The sequence below is a fragment of the Bactrocera tryoni genome, chromosome 5 (genome assembly GCF_016617805.1).
Source record: "Bactrocera tryoni isolate S06 chromosome 5, CSIRO_BtryS06_freeze2, whole genome shotgun sequence".
In the NCBI taxonomy this organism is placed as follows: Eukaryota; Metazoa; Arthropoda; class Insecta; order Diptera; family Tephritidae; genus Bactrocera; species Bactrocera tryoni.
This window is the reverse complement of record NC_052503.1, coordinates 69,440,340-69,461,111: the sequence shown is the minus strand read 5'-3', so window position 1 is coordinate 69,461,111 and position 20,772 is coordinate 69,440,340. Positions and strand designations below refer to the sequence as shown.

Here is a 20,772-nt window from a genome sequence, read left to right as displayed (position 1 = left end):
TTTTAATTCCGATAGAAAAATGTTAGAGATTTATAAAATTTATTAACAGATAGAAAAAGCCCAAATCTTCTTTCATTCCAACTACTTGAAAAAAATATCTTGTTCCACAAGGTTTTATAGAAAATTTAATGCTCTAGAAAAAGGTCTCTCAGGATTTATTTCATAAACCTAACCGTTATATAAACGGTTAAGTTAACGGGTAAGTTAACAGGTAAAATTTTATGACCAATTTTCTAATTAATTTTTAACTCAGTGAAAAAAAAATCATTACAAATCGGAAATCTTATAGTTTTGTAAGAAATTTACTGCTCTACAATAAGGTTTCTTATTTTAATTTTTTTTCAATATATATTTTATTATTTCTTTTGCTGATTTTTGACTATCTCGTAAACGCTTAACTGAATCGAAAAATTATATAAGACCTTTTTGGAAAGCAGAAAATTTCAGTGCAAAAATAATTTTTTTGTTGCACAAAAAAGCATTTAGTAACTTTTCTGATTAAAATATACTTTTAAAACTTATACGCAGTTAAAGTAATGTATGAAATATATCAATAAATCCTATGACCTAAGGTAAAATCAAACACCCTAATATTCATATATACATATATGTATATGTCAATGATAACGTTATTGTTTTTGTTTTTCCAAAAGGTTTTTCTAGCTTAGTAAATAAGTATTTACATGTTTTACTTTTTAACATTTTTTGTTTTTAAATGATCCTTGAACTTTAACACTTTCTTGATTAATGAATGCTGTAAATGCACTTTAAGTTTTGCCTGTTCTTCTTATCTTTAATTACTTTGCAAATATTTATTATTTGCAATAAACTTTTTGATAGTTAATTCATTTGGTTTGTAGAACTGTCATAAGATTATTTTTGAAATTTTCCTAAACAGAAAGTTTTAACATTAATCTTTACTATTATTTAAATTATTTTGAGTTATTTTTTACATTTGCTTGAATTTTATAATTCATAACAAATTAAGCTTTCATAAAGATGAGCAGAGCTTTTATATGCTTTAAGCTTTCATATATATTCAGCTTTCCTAAAAAAAATTAGCCTAAAATTAAGAACATCTCTGTTATAAATGTACCCAAGCAGAGCTTTCGTATGATTTAAGCTTTCATAAAAATGAGCAGAGTTTTCATATCCTTAAGCTTTCATAATTATTCAGCTTTCCTACAATCTCCATTATAAATATACCTGAGCGGAGCTTTCATATGCTTTAAGCTTTCATAACAATGAGCCGAGCTTTCATATACTCTAAGCTTTCAGAAATATTTGGCTTTCCTACAAAAAACTTAATCATAAACATATCCTTTATAAATATACCTGAGCAGAGCTTTCATACGCTTTTGGCTTTCATAATAATAAGCAAGGATTTCACATGCCTTAAGCTTTCATAATTATTGAGCTTTTCCACAAAAAAATAACCTAAAATTAGAAAAATCTTATCTATGAGTACTAATCTGAAAGCTCAATACTCATGAAAGCTTTTAAAATACCAAGGTTGTGACATACATATTAATAAGATAGTATTCAGCTCATTAGTAGCAAGATTTTGTGTTACCATTTTCTAAGCGCTAATTTGTTTAATGAGTACATTTGATTACCTTAGATTTGCTATCATTATTACGCGGTTGCAAATAGCTTTCGCAAGCCACAGCCAAACAGAATTGCTGAAGCTTTCATTTTCATTATGTTTCCAGTGAATGAAATTGTAGCCACAATGACACCCCAACGCTATCAACCAAACGAAAATGAAATTTACAACTTTCGTTTTTCGGTTTTCGCAAACCCAAAAAAACATCAAGCTCTTCAACACACATGTGTGTAATGAAGAGTCATATTTAATGTCACAGCTATTGTTTTCTTGTAAATGCGGTGACATAGTAGAAAAGTCATGAAAGAAAATTATAAATAATTTAGAAAACAAATAGCGGCAACGCTCGCCGAGTGAAATTGTTTTAAGGCTAAAGTTGCCGACGCGCAGATGCTTCTATTTTGCTTGTGAGTTGATTTCTTTTATGGTTTTTTGCACTTATTTTTCAACTCTTTACTTTTTTCTAATTTTTTGTGAATTTTTTTTTTTTGATTTAACATTTTTTTGGCGAAATATTTGTTGCGCTATTATTTTTGCTTGGCTGTTGGCTGCCTTGTAATTAAAGTAATTGCATGTGGTGCTTTTAAGCAGAAACAGCAAAACAGCAGCCACAATTGACCAGTTGGCCAAGCGAGCAATGGGCATGAATGATGTGTGGAATTTCGTAAGACCCAAAGTATATTTCATTAATGAAGTGCGGCGCTGTAGTTGTATGTGTGTATTCATTCTTACATAAATATAGACTCACAAAAAAGGGCCTTGTTCAGCAAAACAAAAAAAAAAAAAACAACAAAAAAAGTATAAAAATCAGCTAAGATATAAGTCTGAAAATTCCTAGCGGCGCTAAGTGTTGTAAAAAGTTAATTACTATTTTGGAGTAGCTTTAAGTTTGGACTAAAAAGATTGCAAAAAATTTACTTTTTTAATGATTTATTTAATTCAATAACCTATTGCTTTTGTTTTTGCAACTAATACTTTGATATATGCCAATTTTTTTGTAGTATTTGTCTTGTCCAATGAATATTGTTGCGTCTGCTGAAATATTTTGTTTGCACTTGACCTCAAAAGTGGCAAATGAAGGGTGCCACCGAATGCATGGTTATATCTTTGATTGAAAAAATTAGTTGTGATAATGAAATTATAACTTTTTGTAACAAAAAAAGTATTTTTAAGTTAAATAATCTGAAAGAAGTAGGTTATTTTGAGAAATATTGACTTGAAGTTGGTATGGGCAGTGTTCTCAGCCTTAGCTAGAAAACCATTATCTCGTTTCTTAGTTTTCATAGTAAACATATGCACCTAAATGTATGCTAAAGACCTGAAAAATATATTTTCAATCTCCTTTTGAGCTGTATAAATTAATGTACATATAATAAATTTAATTAAATGTAATACATTTTTAGAAATTTTATTCCTCTCAGATGATACTAAGAAGCAAAAGGGAGAGAAAGAGACGTAGCAAAAAAATTAGTGAGATGAGATTGTGAGTGAGTGTGAGAATGAGTGAACTCGTAGTAGTCGAGTATTTCGGATAAAAGTTGGCTAAAGATAGGGAGAAGATCTATACTTCTCAAATCCACGCCTTAAGCAGTCAAAACAAATGTACTCTGTATGGAATTTTTTTAAATATTTTCTTTTTTACATTTTATTACACTCAAATGAGACTGAGATGCAAAGTAGAGAGAAAGAGAAAGAGAAAAAAAAAAATTAAAGAGTGAGTGAGGGAATGAGTGAAGTCGTTTTTCTCCAAAGGAGGCTAAAGATAGGGAGAAGATCTAAGATCTTTGAAAGCTTAACTCTTGGACTTCAACTCTTCTCCTTTAGCATTTTTACTATACTTCTTACATCTTTAGCAATTGGAACACTGGACGACATAAAAAACACAAAAGAATTTAGTTAACTCTGACTTCTAAAAATGAAAAGCTGATACAAAGAGTTTGTGGCAATTTGGGAGAAATGCAAGAATATTTCTATAATAGGACACAATCATTGCTTTAGCACCATGGTCTCTAGCAAGATTTTAATTTTCGAACTATAGACTGGACAACGCCGTAGAAACACTACCAGCAACTTAGCTACTACTATGGGCAAAATGTAGTAAGACGTTGTTTATTATTCATAAATTCTTAATTTATTTCTCAAAATCTATGTCGTTCCCCTCAACGTAATCTCCCTTGATCACAATACTCTTGATCTAACGTTTTTTCCAATGCTCAGCATGGGGTAACTCATTAGGTAACTCATGTATTTGATATGGCGAGTTTTTGTTATATTAAACACAATTTTTTCTATTACAAAGTGTGCTTTATAAGGAAGTAAGCTCTTAATGAGTAACTTACTCCAACAAAGACTTTCAATGATTAGTTTAGCTTGTTTAATATGACTACAGGTCAATGCTAGTAAATATGGATAAGTATAAAATATAAAATATGACTCCCTAAAGATTAAACTGCCGACTACCTAGCCCTCAAACTGAGACTTTACTTTATATTTTTTTCCTCACCTATCATGTGTGAAAAGAGCTTACAATTTAAAAACATAAAGTTTTCAGCGTTAAAAATGTAGTTTGAGTATAAAAGCGGCATTCTTAAGAATTCTACGCAAAGAAAAAAGTTGTTTCTTATAAAAAAAGGAAATAAATAGCTATAAAATACTTGTTTATTAATAAATTAAAACTCAATGAGGCAGTAAGTAGGTGAAGTTATAACAACAACAAACAATATGTTCAGCCAAGTAAGGCCAGAGCTTTGAATGCTTTTCTTGCGGCTGCCACCCACAGCCCATGTAGCCGGTTTGTCTGCCTATGCGCGTGAGCGCTGGCACAATAACAACAAAACTAGCGCGCAATTAGCAGCTGTGCATATAACAGCTTTATCAGTTGTTATTTTGAAATGATTCTTTTAAATAAAAATAAATATCAATGGTGTAAATATTTGTATAAACAGGGATACATATGTATGTATGAATATGTTTAATAATTCTTAAACAAAATATTTATAACTTTCTGTTGGAAAATTTTATTCAATAGTTTCGAAACGACATATCACCGTTTAAAATGCAGAAGAACGTATCATCAAAAAGTTCGAAATTGCGTTCTTTATTGCATACGATTAACAACATTCTAATGCATACGTGTATCATAAAATTCTAAGCTTCCGCTGTCAGTTATAACCAATTTATAACCAACATGTAACCAAGATATAACCAATACATAACCAATATATAACCAACATATAACCAATATATAACCATTTTATAAAAAAACTAAATTTTTGTTTCACTATGAGTGATTTCTATTATATCGTTTTTCCTTCGCCTGTAAACTTTTGAAAAGTGATATTCCGTTATTTTGCATTTTAGGTGATGATATATTTGTATATACATGCATACATATGTACGTATGTGCATATACTTGAAATAATCGTATATGTAAGCAAGTCCGTTCTTATCTACATTAATCACGCAATCATTTCAGATATAATAATTTATAAACAAAATCTTAATCAAGATTTCGAAATCATAATAAGTTATCATAAACTAAAGTTATATTTTTTTACATACAAGTACCCATATACTACGAGTATATGCATAGACTTGTATGTACGAGTATGTACAAACCTCCCTCTCTAAATAAGAATTTTGCGCAAAAAACGCAACAACCAAAGAAGGAAACTAGTTTCAAAGACAAATTATGCATGTTGGCCGTTATTAAGCCATAGAGCATGCGATTATTGTGATTTTGACTTTTTTCGCCGCGAAATTCACTGACACTTGGGAAATTAATGCCGCCACTCCAATTTTTGGGGATTTGTATGGATGTTTGTAATTTGGCTGGTCAGTGCAAAGCTAGCGTAACAGTGGGGTAGTTTAGGCAAGCAGTCACATAAAAAATAATTTTCTCATAAAAATAAATTGGCATACAATTTTTTATATAAAATATTTGTTTTATAAATGTATTGAAATATTTTTAAGAAATAAACAAAAATAATAATATAAATTTTATTAAAATATTTTTAGTGAGTTTTACATGTTTTTTTGCTTTGAAAATAAAAAACAGAATATTTTTGAGTAAAAATATTAATAGCTTCAATTCTAGCCCTTAATTACTTTATTCGCTAATTTTGTGTTTTTTTTTGTGAGTGAGGCAGTGGAAAAAATGCCTTCCGCATCATCAGTGCTGTCTGTCACTTGCACTAACTTATGACTAATATCGCATCATGATGCAACTCTGATGAGAAAATTTTAGTTAATTTTTAACTTTAAGTTTTTGTAAATATATGTATATTAAAAAATAAGAGATTTAAAAATAAAAATAAAGGGAAATTTCTTTTGAGGGAAATTTTGTTAAAAGTTTAATTAATAAAATTAATTTAATAAATAAAATTTTAAATTAATAAAAAATAGGGAAATTTTTTTAAAGGGAAATTTTCTAAAGATTTAATTAATTTTTAACTTAAAGTTTTTAAAAATATATGAAGATTAAAAAAATAAGGATTTTTATAAAAGATTTGTTTAAAGTATTTTTTTTTATGTGAAAAGGGAAATTTTTTAATCCAACGTTTTTATAACTATTTTTCTAATATCACAACTTTTTTTTCTAAATAAAATTTAACAAAACTTTTTTCTTATTAAATAATAGGGAAATTTGAAAATAAAAAATTGGGAGTTTTTTTAAGGGAAATTTTTTGAAAATTTAATTAATTAAATTAATTTAATAAATAAAAACTTAAATTAAAAAAAATAGGGAAATTTTTTTAAGGGAAACTTTCCAAAAAATTAATTAACTTTTAACTTTAAGTTTTTAAAAATGCATGTCGATTAAAATAAAATACGAAATTTGTTTAAAGGGAAATTTTTTTAATGCACTCTTTCATAATAAGTTTTTTAATATTACAACTAATTCTTACTAAATAAAATTTAACAAAACTTTTTTCTTATTAAATAATAGGGAAATTTGAAAATAAAAAATTGGAAATTTTTTTTAAGGGAAATTTTTTGAAAATTTAATTAATTAAATTAATTTAATAAATAAAAACTTAAATTAAAAAAAATAGGGAAATTTTTTTAAGGGAAACTTTCCAAAAAAATAATTAACTTTTAACTTTAAGTTTTTAAAAATGCATGTCGATTAAAATAAAATACGAAATTTTTTAAAGGGAAATTTTCTTTTGTTGCAAAAGGGAAATTTTTTTAATGCACTCTTTCATAATAATTTGTCTAATATTACAACTAATTCTTACTAAATAAAATTTAACAAAATTTTTTTTCTCACAAAAATTACCATTAAAGTGAACTTCCAAAACTTCCGCCTCTTCATTCGCCACCACTGTTACCAAAAATTTGCAAAATCTGATTTTTGCCATGCATTTCGCCATTTATTATCTGCTTAGCAAACTTTAATAAATAATACTTTATTTTCGTTGATTTATGCACTTTGATTTGTTTATGAGTGACAGTTTTGTTGTGAATTGCGTTCGATTGCGCGACAATGTTGTTGTACACCGATTTATATAGCACACACAAATGTTGTTTGTTGTTGCTGCAGCGTCGATTTGCGTACGTTTTTTGTCATATGCTGTGCTGCGCATAAATAATAATTATTAATGTGCCAGCCAAAGGAGCAAAAATGATGGCGTTTAGTATTATTTGCATTGCGCATAAGCTTTCATTAGAATTAAGCTTTTTTGCACAACCGAAAGCGCATTAATAATAATTTATATTGTTATTTTCATTTTTATTTTTACACAAACACACGTGCAATTGGCTGCATTTACTGCCATTATATGTGACACAGATTACTTTTGTCGTTCGTATTATTTGTGATTGCGAATTATGGATACGAGGTTGTCTATGTATGCGTATGTGTGCCAAAAATTATGCGCTTAGCTTGTTTTAATACCACAATTTTTATGTAATCTATATTTTCCCTTTTTGCTACAAACATTGTAGTCGCATGCAGTTTTCATTTAATAATAAAATTTTGAATTAAAAGAATTATTATTTTTAGAAATAAAAATTTACAAATGTGGAGCTGTTAGGTTAAAAAAAATTTAAAAGTAATAACTTTATGAGAAAATTATTTTTTTTTAACATAAACAAATATAATAGTAATACCATTATAAAAAACATTTTAATATAAACAACATAATTATACTAAAAATAACCCATAATAATTTCAAATATTCCCGAATTCACATCCCAAGAAAGACTTCTATATCTAAAGCTAGGTGCTTAAAAACTAATTTTCATTTTACATTTATTTTAAATATTTATAAAAATAGTTGAAATTCAAAATTATATTAAAAAAAAGACTTTAAATTAAGAGATGGGAAAAAAGTATTATACAAAACTTTATAGAAAATAATTTTCAAAAAAGTTATTTTCAAAAACAAAATTTAGATAAATACAAATAAATTATAATGTGCTGTTTTATAGAAACTTACAACATTATTTTTTTTTTCAAAATCTACTTTAGATATTATTAAAAAAAATCAAGAAATTGAAATCCAAAAAAAATGTTAAAAAATTCAGGAATTAAAAATTAAAAATCAAAAAAAAAACATAAAAACAATTAAATGCTAAAATATCTCCCCAAAAGATACTTCTGAAAAATAATAGGCGAAATATACATATGTATGTATGTATATCAAAAGCTTAAAATCGAAATTTTTATTTTTCATAAAAGTAATTAAAAATTATAATATTCGATCGTTAAAATATGTTAAAAAACGCCTCTAATTTTTTTATGAACACTATAAAAAAAAGATTAATTCTAAAACTGAAAATTAAACAATTTTTTTTTATAAAAATAGTTAAAAGTTAGAAAATAAAAAAACTAATCTAAATAATAAAAATAAGAATTCAGAAAGTAATTAATATGACCGAAATTTTAATTTTTTTTTATTAAAAAAAAAACTCTTTCTCAATAGAATTGTTTTATATTCAAAACCATTTTTTTTAAATTTTTTTTTGTAATATTCAAAAATACTTTTTTTCTCATTTTTTTTTATATTCAGAACTATTTTTTGTCACTATTTTTTTAATATTAAAAAAAAATTCTCAAAACTCTCCAAATTTTTTTGTCACATCTTTTTAAGTTTCAAAACTATTTTTTATTACGTTTTCATTTTATTTAAAATAAATAATTATTTTATTTGTCATTTAATGTTTTTTTTCAATTTTTTTCTTTATTCAAAACTATTTTTTAACATTCAAACTTATTTTTTTAACATTCTGATTAAAGAAAATTAATTATTTAAAGTTAATAAAATTAAAACAATTTTCAGAAGTGATTGTCAGGTCAATTCAATAACCTTTAATATAAAAAACATATTTCAAACATAAAGTTCAGAAATTTTGAAACAATTTTTTTAAGCATAATTAAAATTAATTTTTTATTATTTTCTTTATTTTAATTCCAACTTATTGTATAAATGGTTAAAATTTATATGTTGATACAAATATGTATATATTAATATTTAATAAGCAATTAATAAATTTTTTTAACGATATTTATTAAATTTCTTCGTCATAAATAAATCTGAAAGACTATCAAAGCTTTATAAAAATAAAAATATTTGTACGGGGAAAAAATTCGAAAATTTTAATTTAATTCATTGTATTTTGTTTTTAAATTTCAGCACAAAATCATTGCTGGTTTGAAAAAAAATAGTTTAAAAATATATAAAACTTAAAAAAAAATAAAAAATACGAAAGAAATCAAAAAATTGCAGAATTTTTTGAAATTAACGAATTTTTTTTTTATTATTTTTTTTTATTTGTTAAAATTTAAATAATATTTTTAAGTAATGTTTTTTATAAATTTTTCTTATAGTTAAAAAAAGAATATTGATTTTTAATTAAAACAGGAATATATTATTTTTTCTTTATTTATTATTGTTATTAATATTTTTTTTTATATAAAATTCTGTTACTAAGCATTCCCTAAGAAATTCTGTAGGTGCAACTTTTATCCAAAATTTTACCACTAACTTAAGCCTTATTTTATTATTTGTATTATTTGTTTCTCTTTCCTCGTTTGTTCGTGACTAATCGTTTGTTCTTTGTTTTTCTGTTTCTCCCACCCACCCGCGCACACAGATCTTGACCAAACACACTTGAGTAGCAAAAACAAAATGGAGAACGGCATACAGGTGGTGCCGCAAACACCGTTACTCGTCAGCGATTACCTAACACTCAGCGCACCACCCACATACTCCCGCCTGCCACCCGACGGCCATGAGTTTCCGCCCAATTTCAGCGAACCGCTCATAATGCCCCCGCCAAGCACGAACCTGTTGAAGGCCGCCAGCCTAATGCAGTCCACCACCACCACAATGACAATGTCCAGCACAAAGGGCAGCGCCAACAATAACAACAACACAAACACAATTTACACAGAGAAGCTGTATACAGCAGCCAGCGCCAACGGTGGACAAACAATGGTCGCCAGCACACGCACAACACACACACACATTAGCAAGAATGTTGCGAATGGTGCCACAGCCGCTGGTGCAACGGTGACGGCAGCGACGGCTACATTGACAACACAATCGGCCTCACCGAATGGCACTTTGAAGATAAATAGCACAAAAGTGGAAATGCCCACGCTGGAGTTCACAGTCAGCAGCAGCGGTAGTAAAGTGCCCGCCAGCACAGACACAGTCAGCGCACCGCCGCCGTTACCGAAATCGGGACCGCCACCGACGGTGCCACGCAAGGTGTACCGGCAGGATTTGGTGGTGAATGTGGAGGACAGCCGTCAGCCGACAGATAAGCGCAGCGATGTGCTCGCCGAAGCCACCACGCCGTCGGGTGCCGGCAATGCTAAATTGGTATTCGAGTCGAGACACAGCCGTTCCACGCAGAATCTTACGTCGAGCGGTGGTAGCACGCCAACAGCCAACAAATTGGAACCGCCCACATTTGAGTTGGGCGGCAGTGCAAACGACTACAAACGTTCGTTGAGCGCGCCACGTCGCCACGGCGATTGGCGTAAGGATGAGAAGTCGGAGAAAAGCGTACGTGACAAGATCGCTATGTTCTCTAATGACGCGGAGGGTAGTGGCGCTGACACGCCAGTAAAACCTTTGAGCTTTTCACGCACACAAAGCGCTACGAAACCGCTCAATTTAAGCACGGAGAATTTGCTCGATACAGCGACTAGCGCGCGCTATGCCAACACAGCCTCTAATCTGACGAAAACGCGTGCGATGAGCGTAGAGAATCTGAATGATGTAGCACGTCAGGTACAGTTAGCCAAACAATTGCCCACACAAACCTTTTCGGACTCAATGTATGCGCTAAATACATTAGCCACCGACTATACACAGAGTTATGCGTCATTGCCGCGTCGCCATATGCAACATTTAGAGCGACGCATCAGCTTTTCGGGTCAGCCAACCTACATGCCGGACGAGGCATCACGTAAGGCTGCCATAACAAATATATTGGAACAACGGCGCCGCAGCATGTCCAAGCTACGCGGTTTGGTTATACCAGAACGCCCACATGTGCCTTTGGAGCCCATACTAGATCTGCCCGAGATTAAAAGTCGTGATAGTGAGAAGTTAAAATCCGGCAACACGTCGTCCACAGATTCTACGGATAGCGGTGTTGGTTCGAGCAGCGGTTACTTCTCGACAGTGCCACGTCCCGCCAAACGCACAGAGCTAATACAAAACTCACCGCTTCGTCCACTTACGGTGGCCACCACAAGCAATACCGCCAACATTGCCGCAAATAACGGTTATCGTAGCATTTTCGGCACACAAACCGCTTCGCCACGTCACGCCACAACAGTGCAATCGCCCTTAGCTATGCCACATCAGCCACGGCGCTTCGAGTCAGCGTTACAGGGCACACCGCCAGCCAAGCCGCCGCGCACCTCTCTCAGCGTGCCACCACGTCAGCATGCCATGCATGAAGAAAGCGATTCCGATTCGGTTTTCTCTTCAAAGGTTTCCTCACCACCCATGTCGCCGTGTGTGCCACAGGTGCCAGAGAAGTTTGCGCTCACACGCACACTCTCCTCGGAGACTAACACTTCCATAGCCAGCTCAACTACTTCTACGCTCACATCCGGCTCGGGTTCGCAGGCGAGCTGTTCCTCAGTGGGTAGCACACCGACAGTTGATCTGTCGCGTCGTGTACTGAAGTCTGGCTCCAGTGATTCGGCAACGAATCGTAAGAATATACTTGCTTCGGCGAAATGTCGCAATGGACGCGGTGACGCCTCAGCGCTACTACGTAATCGTCCCTACGATGATGAGGACAGCACCGATGGTTATGATGAGGACGAAGTCCGACGTGTGCACAAATCGAAACCGCGTTCCACATCGGGTGCTTCACTGGTGATAATGCCCAATAAGTTGGTGTCAGCGTCGGCACCCATCAACTATAAATTGGTTTCGAAAAATGACCAAAGTCTCGTCGATAAGGTCATCAACGTAGCCGCCTATGTTGAGGTCACTTCAGATACAGATGACAGTAGCCGTAAATCGGATAGTACCTCGCCATTGAAACTCAGTGCCATGTTAATCGATGAAGAGCGTAAAGCCAGCTTCAAGGCCGATCCCAGTCAAAAGGCCAGCACACCACCGAAAGTGGCATCCAAACCCAAACCGGTTGCTATACTGCCAGCAGTGACCGCAGTACCCGTACAACCTGTCACACCACGCAAAGCAACTGAAGTTGTGACGCCACCGAAGAAGTCACAGCCCGAAGCTAGCAATGAGCTGACACAATGGATGCAAGTTGAGGTTGCTAAAAAGGCTACGCAACAGTTCACCGGTAGGAATATCACCGAACGCATGCCACTCAAGCCAGTGCTTGAGAAATATGAATCCTCGGTGACAAGCACTAAAACTTACAGCAGCAAAACAGCCACAACAGCAAAGGTAACCACGGCCGAGATACGTGAAAAGTTCGAACGTACAGCTGCTGCAGAGCGTGCAGCCGCCGCTGCTGCAAATGTCACATCGAACGTCTCGCCAGCTGTCTCCACAAATAGTCTGCTTGCTACTAAAGTCTTGAGCGGCAAAGCTGGTGCTAACTACCACGAACGTTTCCCCTCCCTTGATTCCATAGCCTCATCATCGTCTGGCGTGAGCTCGAGCACACAGAATGTGTCCACACAAGAGAATACCAACGAATTCGGCAGCTTTTCGTCGCTTGGCAGCAATCAGAGCTTGATTACTGCACAAGATATACAACAGATCATTGAGGAGGCGGAACCGCCACTCAAAACACCGGAAGCTTTCATAGTGGTGCTACAACGTGATACGCCCGAGAGTAGTATTGGCATCACGCTAGCCGGTGGCTCCGACTACGAAGCCAAGGAGATTACGGTAAGTACTTCAAACTTACTTAATTTAAAATTTAATGAAGGAACTATGTATAACGAAACGTTACATTACAGATACATAAGATTTTAAACAACACACCAGCCGCCAAGGATGGACGTCTGAAGAAGGGCGATCGCATATTGGCTGTCAATGGCATGAGCATGCGTGGCCTAACGCATCGCGAGTCCATCACTGTGCTGAAGGTAAGTGCCTGCCATTTCCTCACTGTCTTACAAAAAATATACTAAAAATAACTAACTTAACAGACTCCACGTCCCGAAGTGGTGCTCGTCGTCACACGTTCCGAGTCGGTCATTGTCAAACCGCTCACCAAGAAACGCTCCTCACTCGGCTCGCTCACTTCGTTGAATGAGAAACCCACCGAAGTGGATTACGAGAAGAAGCGTAACTATCATAAGGCATCGCGTTCGCTCGACTTGGATTTAGATATTGTCTCGGCAAGCGAAGATGCTGGCGCATCGAAGACACCCAGCACAGTATCGAGCACAAGTCCTACGCCGACCACGACTGACACCACTGCCGCCACGTTGGCTAGCATACGTACGCGTCGCCAGCAATCGCGTGCCGATGCGAGTAAATTGAGCACCAGTGAGCTGCTGGAGCGTGCCGCCGAGACGCGTAACGCCATTGCTGCGGAAATTCGTGCACAAGGTAAGTAGAACCCAAGAAACTGACAAAAAGTCTTGAATGGATGAAGCTTATACAATTATTATAATAAATTATATATTTTTCCTGTCACAGAAGATGCCGCCACCGGCTCACGCTCCGTGGAAATCGTTAAGGACAGCTGCGGACTGGGTTTCTCCATTGAGGGTGGCTTCGATTCGCCGTTAGGCAATAAACCATTGATTGTCAAGAAAGTCTTTATGGGTAAGTGAAAAAAAATATTAAAAATATATGAATTTAGGACATACATATATGCACAGTCATATACATACATACGGGTATATAGTATATATATATATATGTATGTACATATGGTGATTTACATAAATATATGAAGAACAGTTGGAGTCTTTTAATGCGAAGCTAGCCACAATATAAATACTCAGCGCCTATTATTTGTAGCATACTTGTAGGCGGCGAACTGAACGATCGGAATCAAGTTCTTGTATGGAAAACTTTTGCATTTGACAAGTTATATTCACAAAATTCGGTACAGATTATTTTCTAAGGCAACAATGTAATCTCCGAAGAAATTGTTCAGATCGGCTTACTATAGCATATAGCTGCCATACAAACTGAACGATCGGAAAACAGTTCTTGTATGGAAAACTTTCGCATTTGACGAGATATATTCACGAAATTTAGTACAGATTATTTTCTAAGGCAACAATGTAATCTCCGAAGAAATTGTTCAGATCGGCTTACTATAGCATATAGCTGCCATACAAACTGAACGATCGGAATCAAGTTCTTGTATGGAAAACTTTCGCATTTGACGTGGTATCTTCACGAAATTTGACATAGATTACTCCGAAAAAATTGTTCAGATCGGATTACTATAGGATATAGCTTTCATATAAACTGAAGACATAGTTACTAAAAGATATGCACGTGTGAAGGGTATATTAGCTTCGATACAGCAGAAGTTAACGTTTTTTCTTGTTTTTTTTTTTATTTAAAACATTTGCTTTTTGTATACAATATGCTTTTTTTGAGTAACATATTTTTTAAACTATTTTTTAATATTTTAAATTTTTGTTAAATATTTCTAATTGTAAAAGTTTTCTTATAATATTTTTTTGGTTTTTATTTCAAAGTAATACTTTATATTAAAATTTTTGTTTAATATTATTTTAAATTTGTTTTTAATATTTTTTTACCAGGCGGTGCTGCCCACAAAACCGGCCAAGTACGCAATGGCGATGAGATCTTGAGCATTAATGGTGCGTCCACAGCGAAAATGACGCGTGTCGACGCTTGGAACTACATGAAGCAGCTGCCCATGGGTCCAGTTAAGATTGTGTTCGCTTGAACGTATTAAAAGCGTGTGAAGAACTATAGTTTAAAATTGTTAAAAAAAAATGTTGTGAAAGCTGCAACGACTTGTAATTAGTATATATGTGTGTATGCACGTTTGAACAGCGTTAAACTTATTTTAACTTGTGTTGAAACAAAAACAAAAACGTTATTTAATACATTAGTTTTAAGTTTTGCTTTATTGGACTTGATTTGTGTCTGAAATTTGTGCGACTTATTGATTTTTGATGATTTATTTTAATTCCTATAATATACATATATATTTTACTAGGATGGTTTCGTATGTCTAAGCAATGATAATGTAGCATTGTTGTTAATTCTGCTATAACAGTACTTGCAATACATATATGTATCTACCAAACACATGTATGTGAGTATTTTTTGATAAATGGCTTATAGAAGTTTTCTGGAAATTTGTTGTTATTCTAGTTGTATTTTCAAAAACAAAAAAGTTGAGCCGCAAAAACAAAAGCAAATGCATGTAAGTTAAGCCACTGGAAAGATTATGAATATGATTTTGATATTTATGTATAAAGACGCGCAGAAGATTTGATTTTAGATATTTTGCATCTTGCCATTTGCAACGCCGAGCAAGATACATATAGTGTATGCCTGCACAATCGGTGTAAATTTGAAAATGCAAACTGAATATTTTATTGATTTTTAAAAGTGCATTTAGAAATGTAATATTTTTATAAATTATTAAATTTATTAATTAAAATTTTTAAAAAAAATAGCTTTTAACACAAAAAATAAATTTTTTTTCGTCAAATTAAATTTTTAATTTAATTTTTTTAATTAAAAATTTTTTTTTTCAAATTAATTAACTTTAAATATATTATAATTTTTTTTGGTTAAATTAAATTTTTTAATAAGATTTATTTTTTTTAATTAAAATTATGTCTTACATTTATTTTTTTTAAATTAACATAAAAAAAATTTAATTTTCGGTTAAATTAAAATTTTTATAATTTTTAATTAAAAAATTACTTTAAACATAATTTTTTTAGATATTTTTAGATATTTTTACATTTTTTACTTAGATTTTTTAATTTTTTTATTATTTTTTTATTTTTTTTTAAATTTTTTTATTTTTTGCTATTAAAAAAACTTAAATAAAGATTTAAAGAAAAGAAATAAATTTTTTCTAAAAAAAAAGAAATTATAAACTGTCAAGCTGATTTGCATTTATTTTTGTCAATGTCGAAAATTTTTATTCGCCAACATAAAAATTAACTTTAAACATATGTATAATTTTTGGTAAAATTAAATTTTTTATATTTATTTTTTTTAATTAAAAAGTTACCTTACAAATTTTTAAAAATTAACTTTAAAAATTTAATTTTCGGTTAAATTAAAATTGTTTATTATTTTTTTATAATAAAATACCTTAAAATTCTTTTAGATATTTTTAAATTTTTACTTAGATTTTTATTTTTTTATTTAGTTTTTTTTAATTTTTTTATTTTTTGTTATTAAAATATTTAAATACTGATTTAAAAAAAGAAATAAATTTTTTCTAAAAAAAAAGAAATTATAAAATGTCAAGCTGATTTGCATTTATTTTTGTCGCTGTCAAAAATTTTTGCGCGCCAATTTATAAACAAAAATATATAAATATGAAAGAACTAAAATCGCTCGGCTCACATGCATGTGCCTGCGCCATTACTGTCCTCGTAAAATACTTAAAACAAACTGTAAATTATAGCTCACAACAGCAAAATATTTAAATAACTTTGCTTAATACATATTGACTACGATTTATGTAATGCAACAATTGCGTGTTTGTCTCAAAAATATCAATAATTTTAGTTAACTAATTTTATTTATAAATGCTAAAGCGTTTATGCTATATACGAATAAAAAATTAACATATATATATAAACGCTATATATACGAGTATAATATACATATGTTAAATATACATAAATATACATATACTATATTTATAAAAAATATATATATATTAACTACACAGACAACAAACCCGTCAACGAAACGAATCGCGCAAATTGTTGCGTATTGCGGTGCGCCAGCGCGTATACGTAACCTAAAGGCATGCTAACTTTCCATGGCAGCATACAAGCGGCGTTAAATGTGCTTATTAAAAGAAAAACTTATTAAAAGTAAAACCAACGTAAAAATTAATAAAAATATGCTAATATATAAAGATAATTTTAATTAAATGAAAATCTATGCGCAAGTTGAAAACTTTGCCTGTTGGAAATTTTAAATATTTAAATATTTTGTGAAAAGTTTATACGATTATATTGAATATACATAAATTTATGCATAATAAATATATTTTTAATTACATCTATACATTATATAATACTATATATATATATAAATATATTTTACTAAACTAAATTATATTACACATATACATACGTTATTACTTATTTACCCATTTTTGATATAATACTATGGTACATTTGCATTTGCTTGCGTTTGTTTATATTTAACAACCATATATGTAATCAATCAAAGGTTTAATAAATAAATTAACTAAATATATACCAATTGAAAATTAAAAAAAAAATCGTTTTATTGATATTACTGGCTGGTAAGTCGGAAACCACTTGCTGCAGAAAGGAACTCTGAACTCTGTATTTATTGATTTTATCTTTGGCATTCCTCCACTCTAGTCGGGCACATAATTCCACGCAATTTATTTGAAGATAACTCGCACACTAGACAAAGGTAGATAATTTTTGAAAGTTAAAGAAATCATAGTAGGTTGCAAGCCATTGAAAACGCAAGATAAAATAAAGGGAAAAATAAGTTACATGTGAACTGAGGTTGTGAAGAGAAAGCGGAGGGTGTGGTTGAATTTTTTAGCGTTAAAGATTGTTTACTTAAACTTCCGGCAATAGCACAAGTCTTATAGAAAAAAGTTACATGGTATAAGTTTCAGTTAATGGAATGATCTAACACCTTTGTATGAATACCTTTTCCAGATAGCCTCAAAATTTAGATGAATAATTTAAATATATTTTGTTTTTTTGGCTTTTGCTTTTAATTTATTTATCTTCTAGAAACGACTTTTTCTTTGATGATTTAGAAGGTACTTACCTCCTTAGGTCGCGAACACATTGCTTTTTTTAAGGTTTTTTATTTAAAAAATTAAGAAGAGCATTTTATATCGACTTAAAATTGAAAGCAACCGTAATTTTCAATCAACATTTCTTACGCAAAAATTTTCAGATTTTTTTAAACAGTTTTAAGGCTTTATGTATTTATTGAAATCTCCATTTTTTTATAAATTTAACTAAAATTATGTAATTTTCATACTTCATCCGTTTTTGGTGTATCATCTAGAGAATGTACGGAAAGAGTTTCATTAAAAAAAAACCCATAGATGGAGCGAAAAAAAAATTAAAGTCTACGTGAAGACTATTGGCTACGGTAGATAAGCAATGTCCCAATTTAGCAATTTTCGGTACAAATAACTGAAAAATCTCACACAGGAATTCATTAAGATAATACAAACATATTGACCTATATACATACATGGTATAAAGCCAAACAGAAGGTCGAAAATCTTACGTTAGGTATATGGGGCTAAGGGAAATTTTACCAGATTTTATCTACTTTTAGCATTATTACCTAAAAACTATGCTATTTGAGTTTCATTATGCGGTAAGATCACACGGTTATTTTAAAAAGCTAATATCGTTCAATCGATTTTGCTCATTTTATCCGTAGACACAAAGATATACAGTTGTTCGTGCGTTGCGAAAAGGAACTGGCTCTATGCCGCAATAACTGAACTTGGTATCCTTGCAAAGCTAATACGGCTGAGTAAGCTGTTGTTGAGTAAAAAAAGGCTGCGTTAGGATCGATAAAGACTTCTCCGCGCCATTCAGAGAGAATCAGAGGAAAAAGAAGACCACCATTCCGTCGGAAAGATCAGTTGACGATGGAACTGGCTTCGCTTGGAATCTCGAATTGGCGCTGTTGTTAACCCACCTATAACCGCGTAAGCGGTGTCTACATCAGTACAGAAGAAGAATACGATCCGTTATGTTTGTGTCCAAGCACAAAAAATGCTTACAGTATTAACCTACTGAGCAGACATTTGCTCATTTAGCAGCTTACTCAATTCGAAGCACCCTAAAAGTATGCTATATGCTTTCTGAAATTGTTTAAGCTGATTAAGACCTTATTTATAAATACTCGTAAATACACTGGCGGGCAAAACTAAAACTACTAATATTACATAACAAAAATAATTAAGGCTTAGAAGCATTCAAAAAGCTTCAAAAATAGAGTTACGGTACTTGTTAGGGTGCTAAAAATATTATTTAATTGTTGAAATAGTCGCTTTTGCATCGGATTTAGTCTGGTGTTGAAAACTGGATAAATTAGGACAACTCTAAATGCAAAAAATCATGTGTGAAACCTAACCAAATTGACGGAAAAACCGAGTACTCGTCACGGTAATGCTCAATATTTGATGAGATCAGATGGTCGTACTGCATCGGCCTTTTAAAAGTGGCTGAAGCCATTAAAGGAGAACGCTACCGACAATAATTTACCGAATGGAAGTAAGGGATTGTCTAAAAAAAGGCCAAACAGTGCAACTACAAATAAGGTAATATTTTTTCCATCGTATCAACGCTCGACCCGATGTAGAAAGAAGGTTTTAAAACTATTTGGAAAAACAGCGGTTTGGAATTTTTGCCTCATCTGCCTTATAACACAAACCTCGCGCTTTCTGATTTCCATTTGTTGCGGTCGATGCAGAAAGTTCTCACTGTAACACGCTTCACGTGAAAACATGATATCCAAAATTGGTCTGATTCACTCGGACTTAAATTCGGTCGCGGCATTTCTTCTGGGATGTAATACACTCGCTGTCAGAAATGTGAGAAAATACTACGTGCCTTCTTTAAAATTTTCTAATAACCCACATTTACTTATAAGAAAATTCTGAGCCGGCAAATATAAGCTGTTAAGCCTTCAGCGACCGCTCAGCCGACAAACGAATGTCGCGTTCATTCCGTTTGATTGAGTTGAAATATAAATTCTGAAAGTGCTGTGCATATCAGCACACAAAACGCTATAATAGGGTACTATATCACGTATGTACAATGATAAGCTGCATTCTGTTATATGATTATATAAATATATATATAATATACATATGTACTTCTATGAGCAAAAAGCAGTAAGACTTGCTTTGACGTGGTTTATTCGGCTTCGGCTCATTTTTGCCGCCATATCCGACCGATTGATCGTCTGTTTCCAAGTCGTAAGCATAGATCCGAAACACATCGTTAATAATAATACGTTTCTTGACATTCTGGTAGTCGGAAAACATTGTTAAACAGACGTTAACGCGACGCTGTTTTTAGAAACAGTTGAGAGATTTTGGAACCAATCTTCTTAAGCCCCAATGATGTTTCAAAAAGTGTTTTCACTGATTCTTTCGATATTCCAACGTTGCCAGTAGAAGCTCTGACTGTTAATTCTAATTCTCAAGCATCAATTTCTATATTTTATTGACTTATTGATCGTCGGTTTGACAATTTGATCCCGCGCACAAAATTTAATGGAACTTCTGCGTTGAATAATTTTACTTATCGTAAAAATCGTGCTTCAGAAATGTTTATTTTGAAGTGATATTTGGCACAGACAGAATTTTTAAAGTAAACCTTACCAGAATTTGGATTATATAAAGCAATTAAAGAATTTAGTACTAAAAAATTTTTTTCGTTAAAAAGTGTTGTAGAGGACTACTAAATTTTGTATGAATGATGTATAAAAATATGTAGAGTATGAATCTCTTAATTAAAACTCTAAATACTATTC

At 31.8% G+C, this 20,772-nt stretch overlaps 1 protein-coding gene across 2 annotated transcripts in view; it reads left to right on the top strand.

The window, feature by feature from the left end:
- Positions 1 to 15,623, top strand: part of LOC120777228 (mucin-17) — a 333,221-nt gene extending 317,598 nt beyond the window's left edge. The window contains exons 3-7 of one of the 2 annotated variants that reach the window (XM_040108409.1): positions 9,707 to 12,954; positions 13,026 to 13,154; positions 13,218 to 13,623; positions 13,717 to 13,842; positions 14,802 to 15,623. In XM_040108409.1, the coding sequence (XP_039964343.1) occupies positions 9,707 to 12,954; positions 13,026 to 13,154; positions 13,218 to 13,623; positions 13,717 to 13,842; positions 14,802 to 14,950 (4,058 nt within the window). In that variant the 3' untranslated portion in view covers positions 14,951 to 15,623. Of the gene's footprint in view, positions 1 to 9,706; positions 12,955 to 13,025; positions 13,155 to 13,217; positions 13,624 to 13,713; positions 13,843 to 14,801 lie in introns of both variants that reach the window. The other variant, XM_040108408.1, reaches the window with a different exon arrangement.
- Positions 15,624 to 20,772: the final 5,149 nt, after the last annotated feature.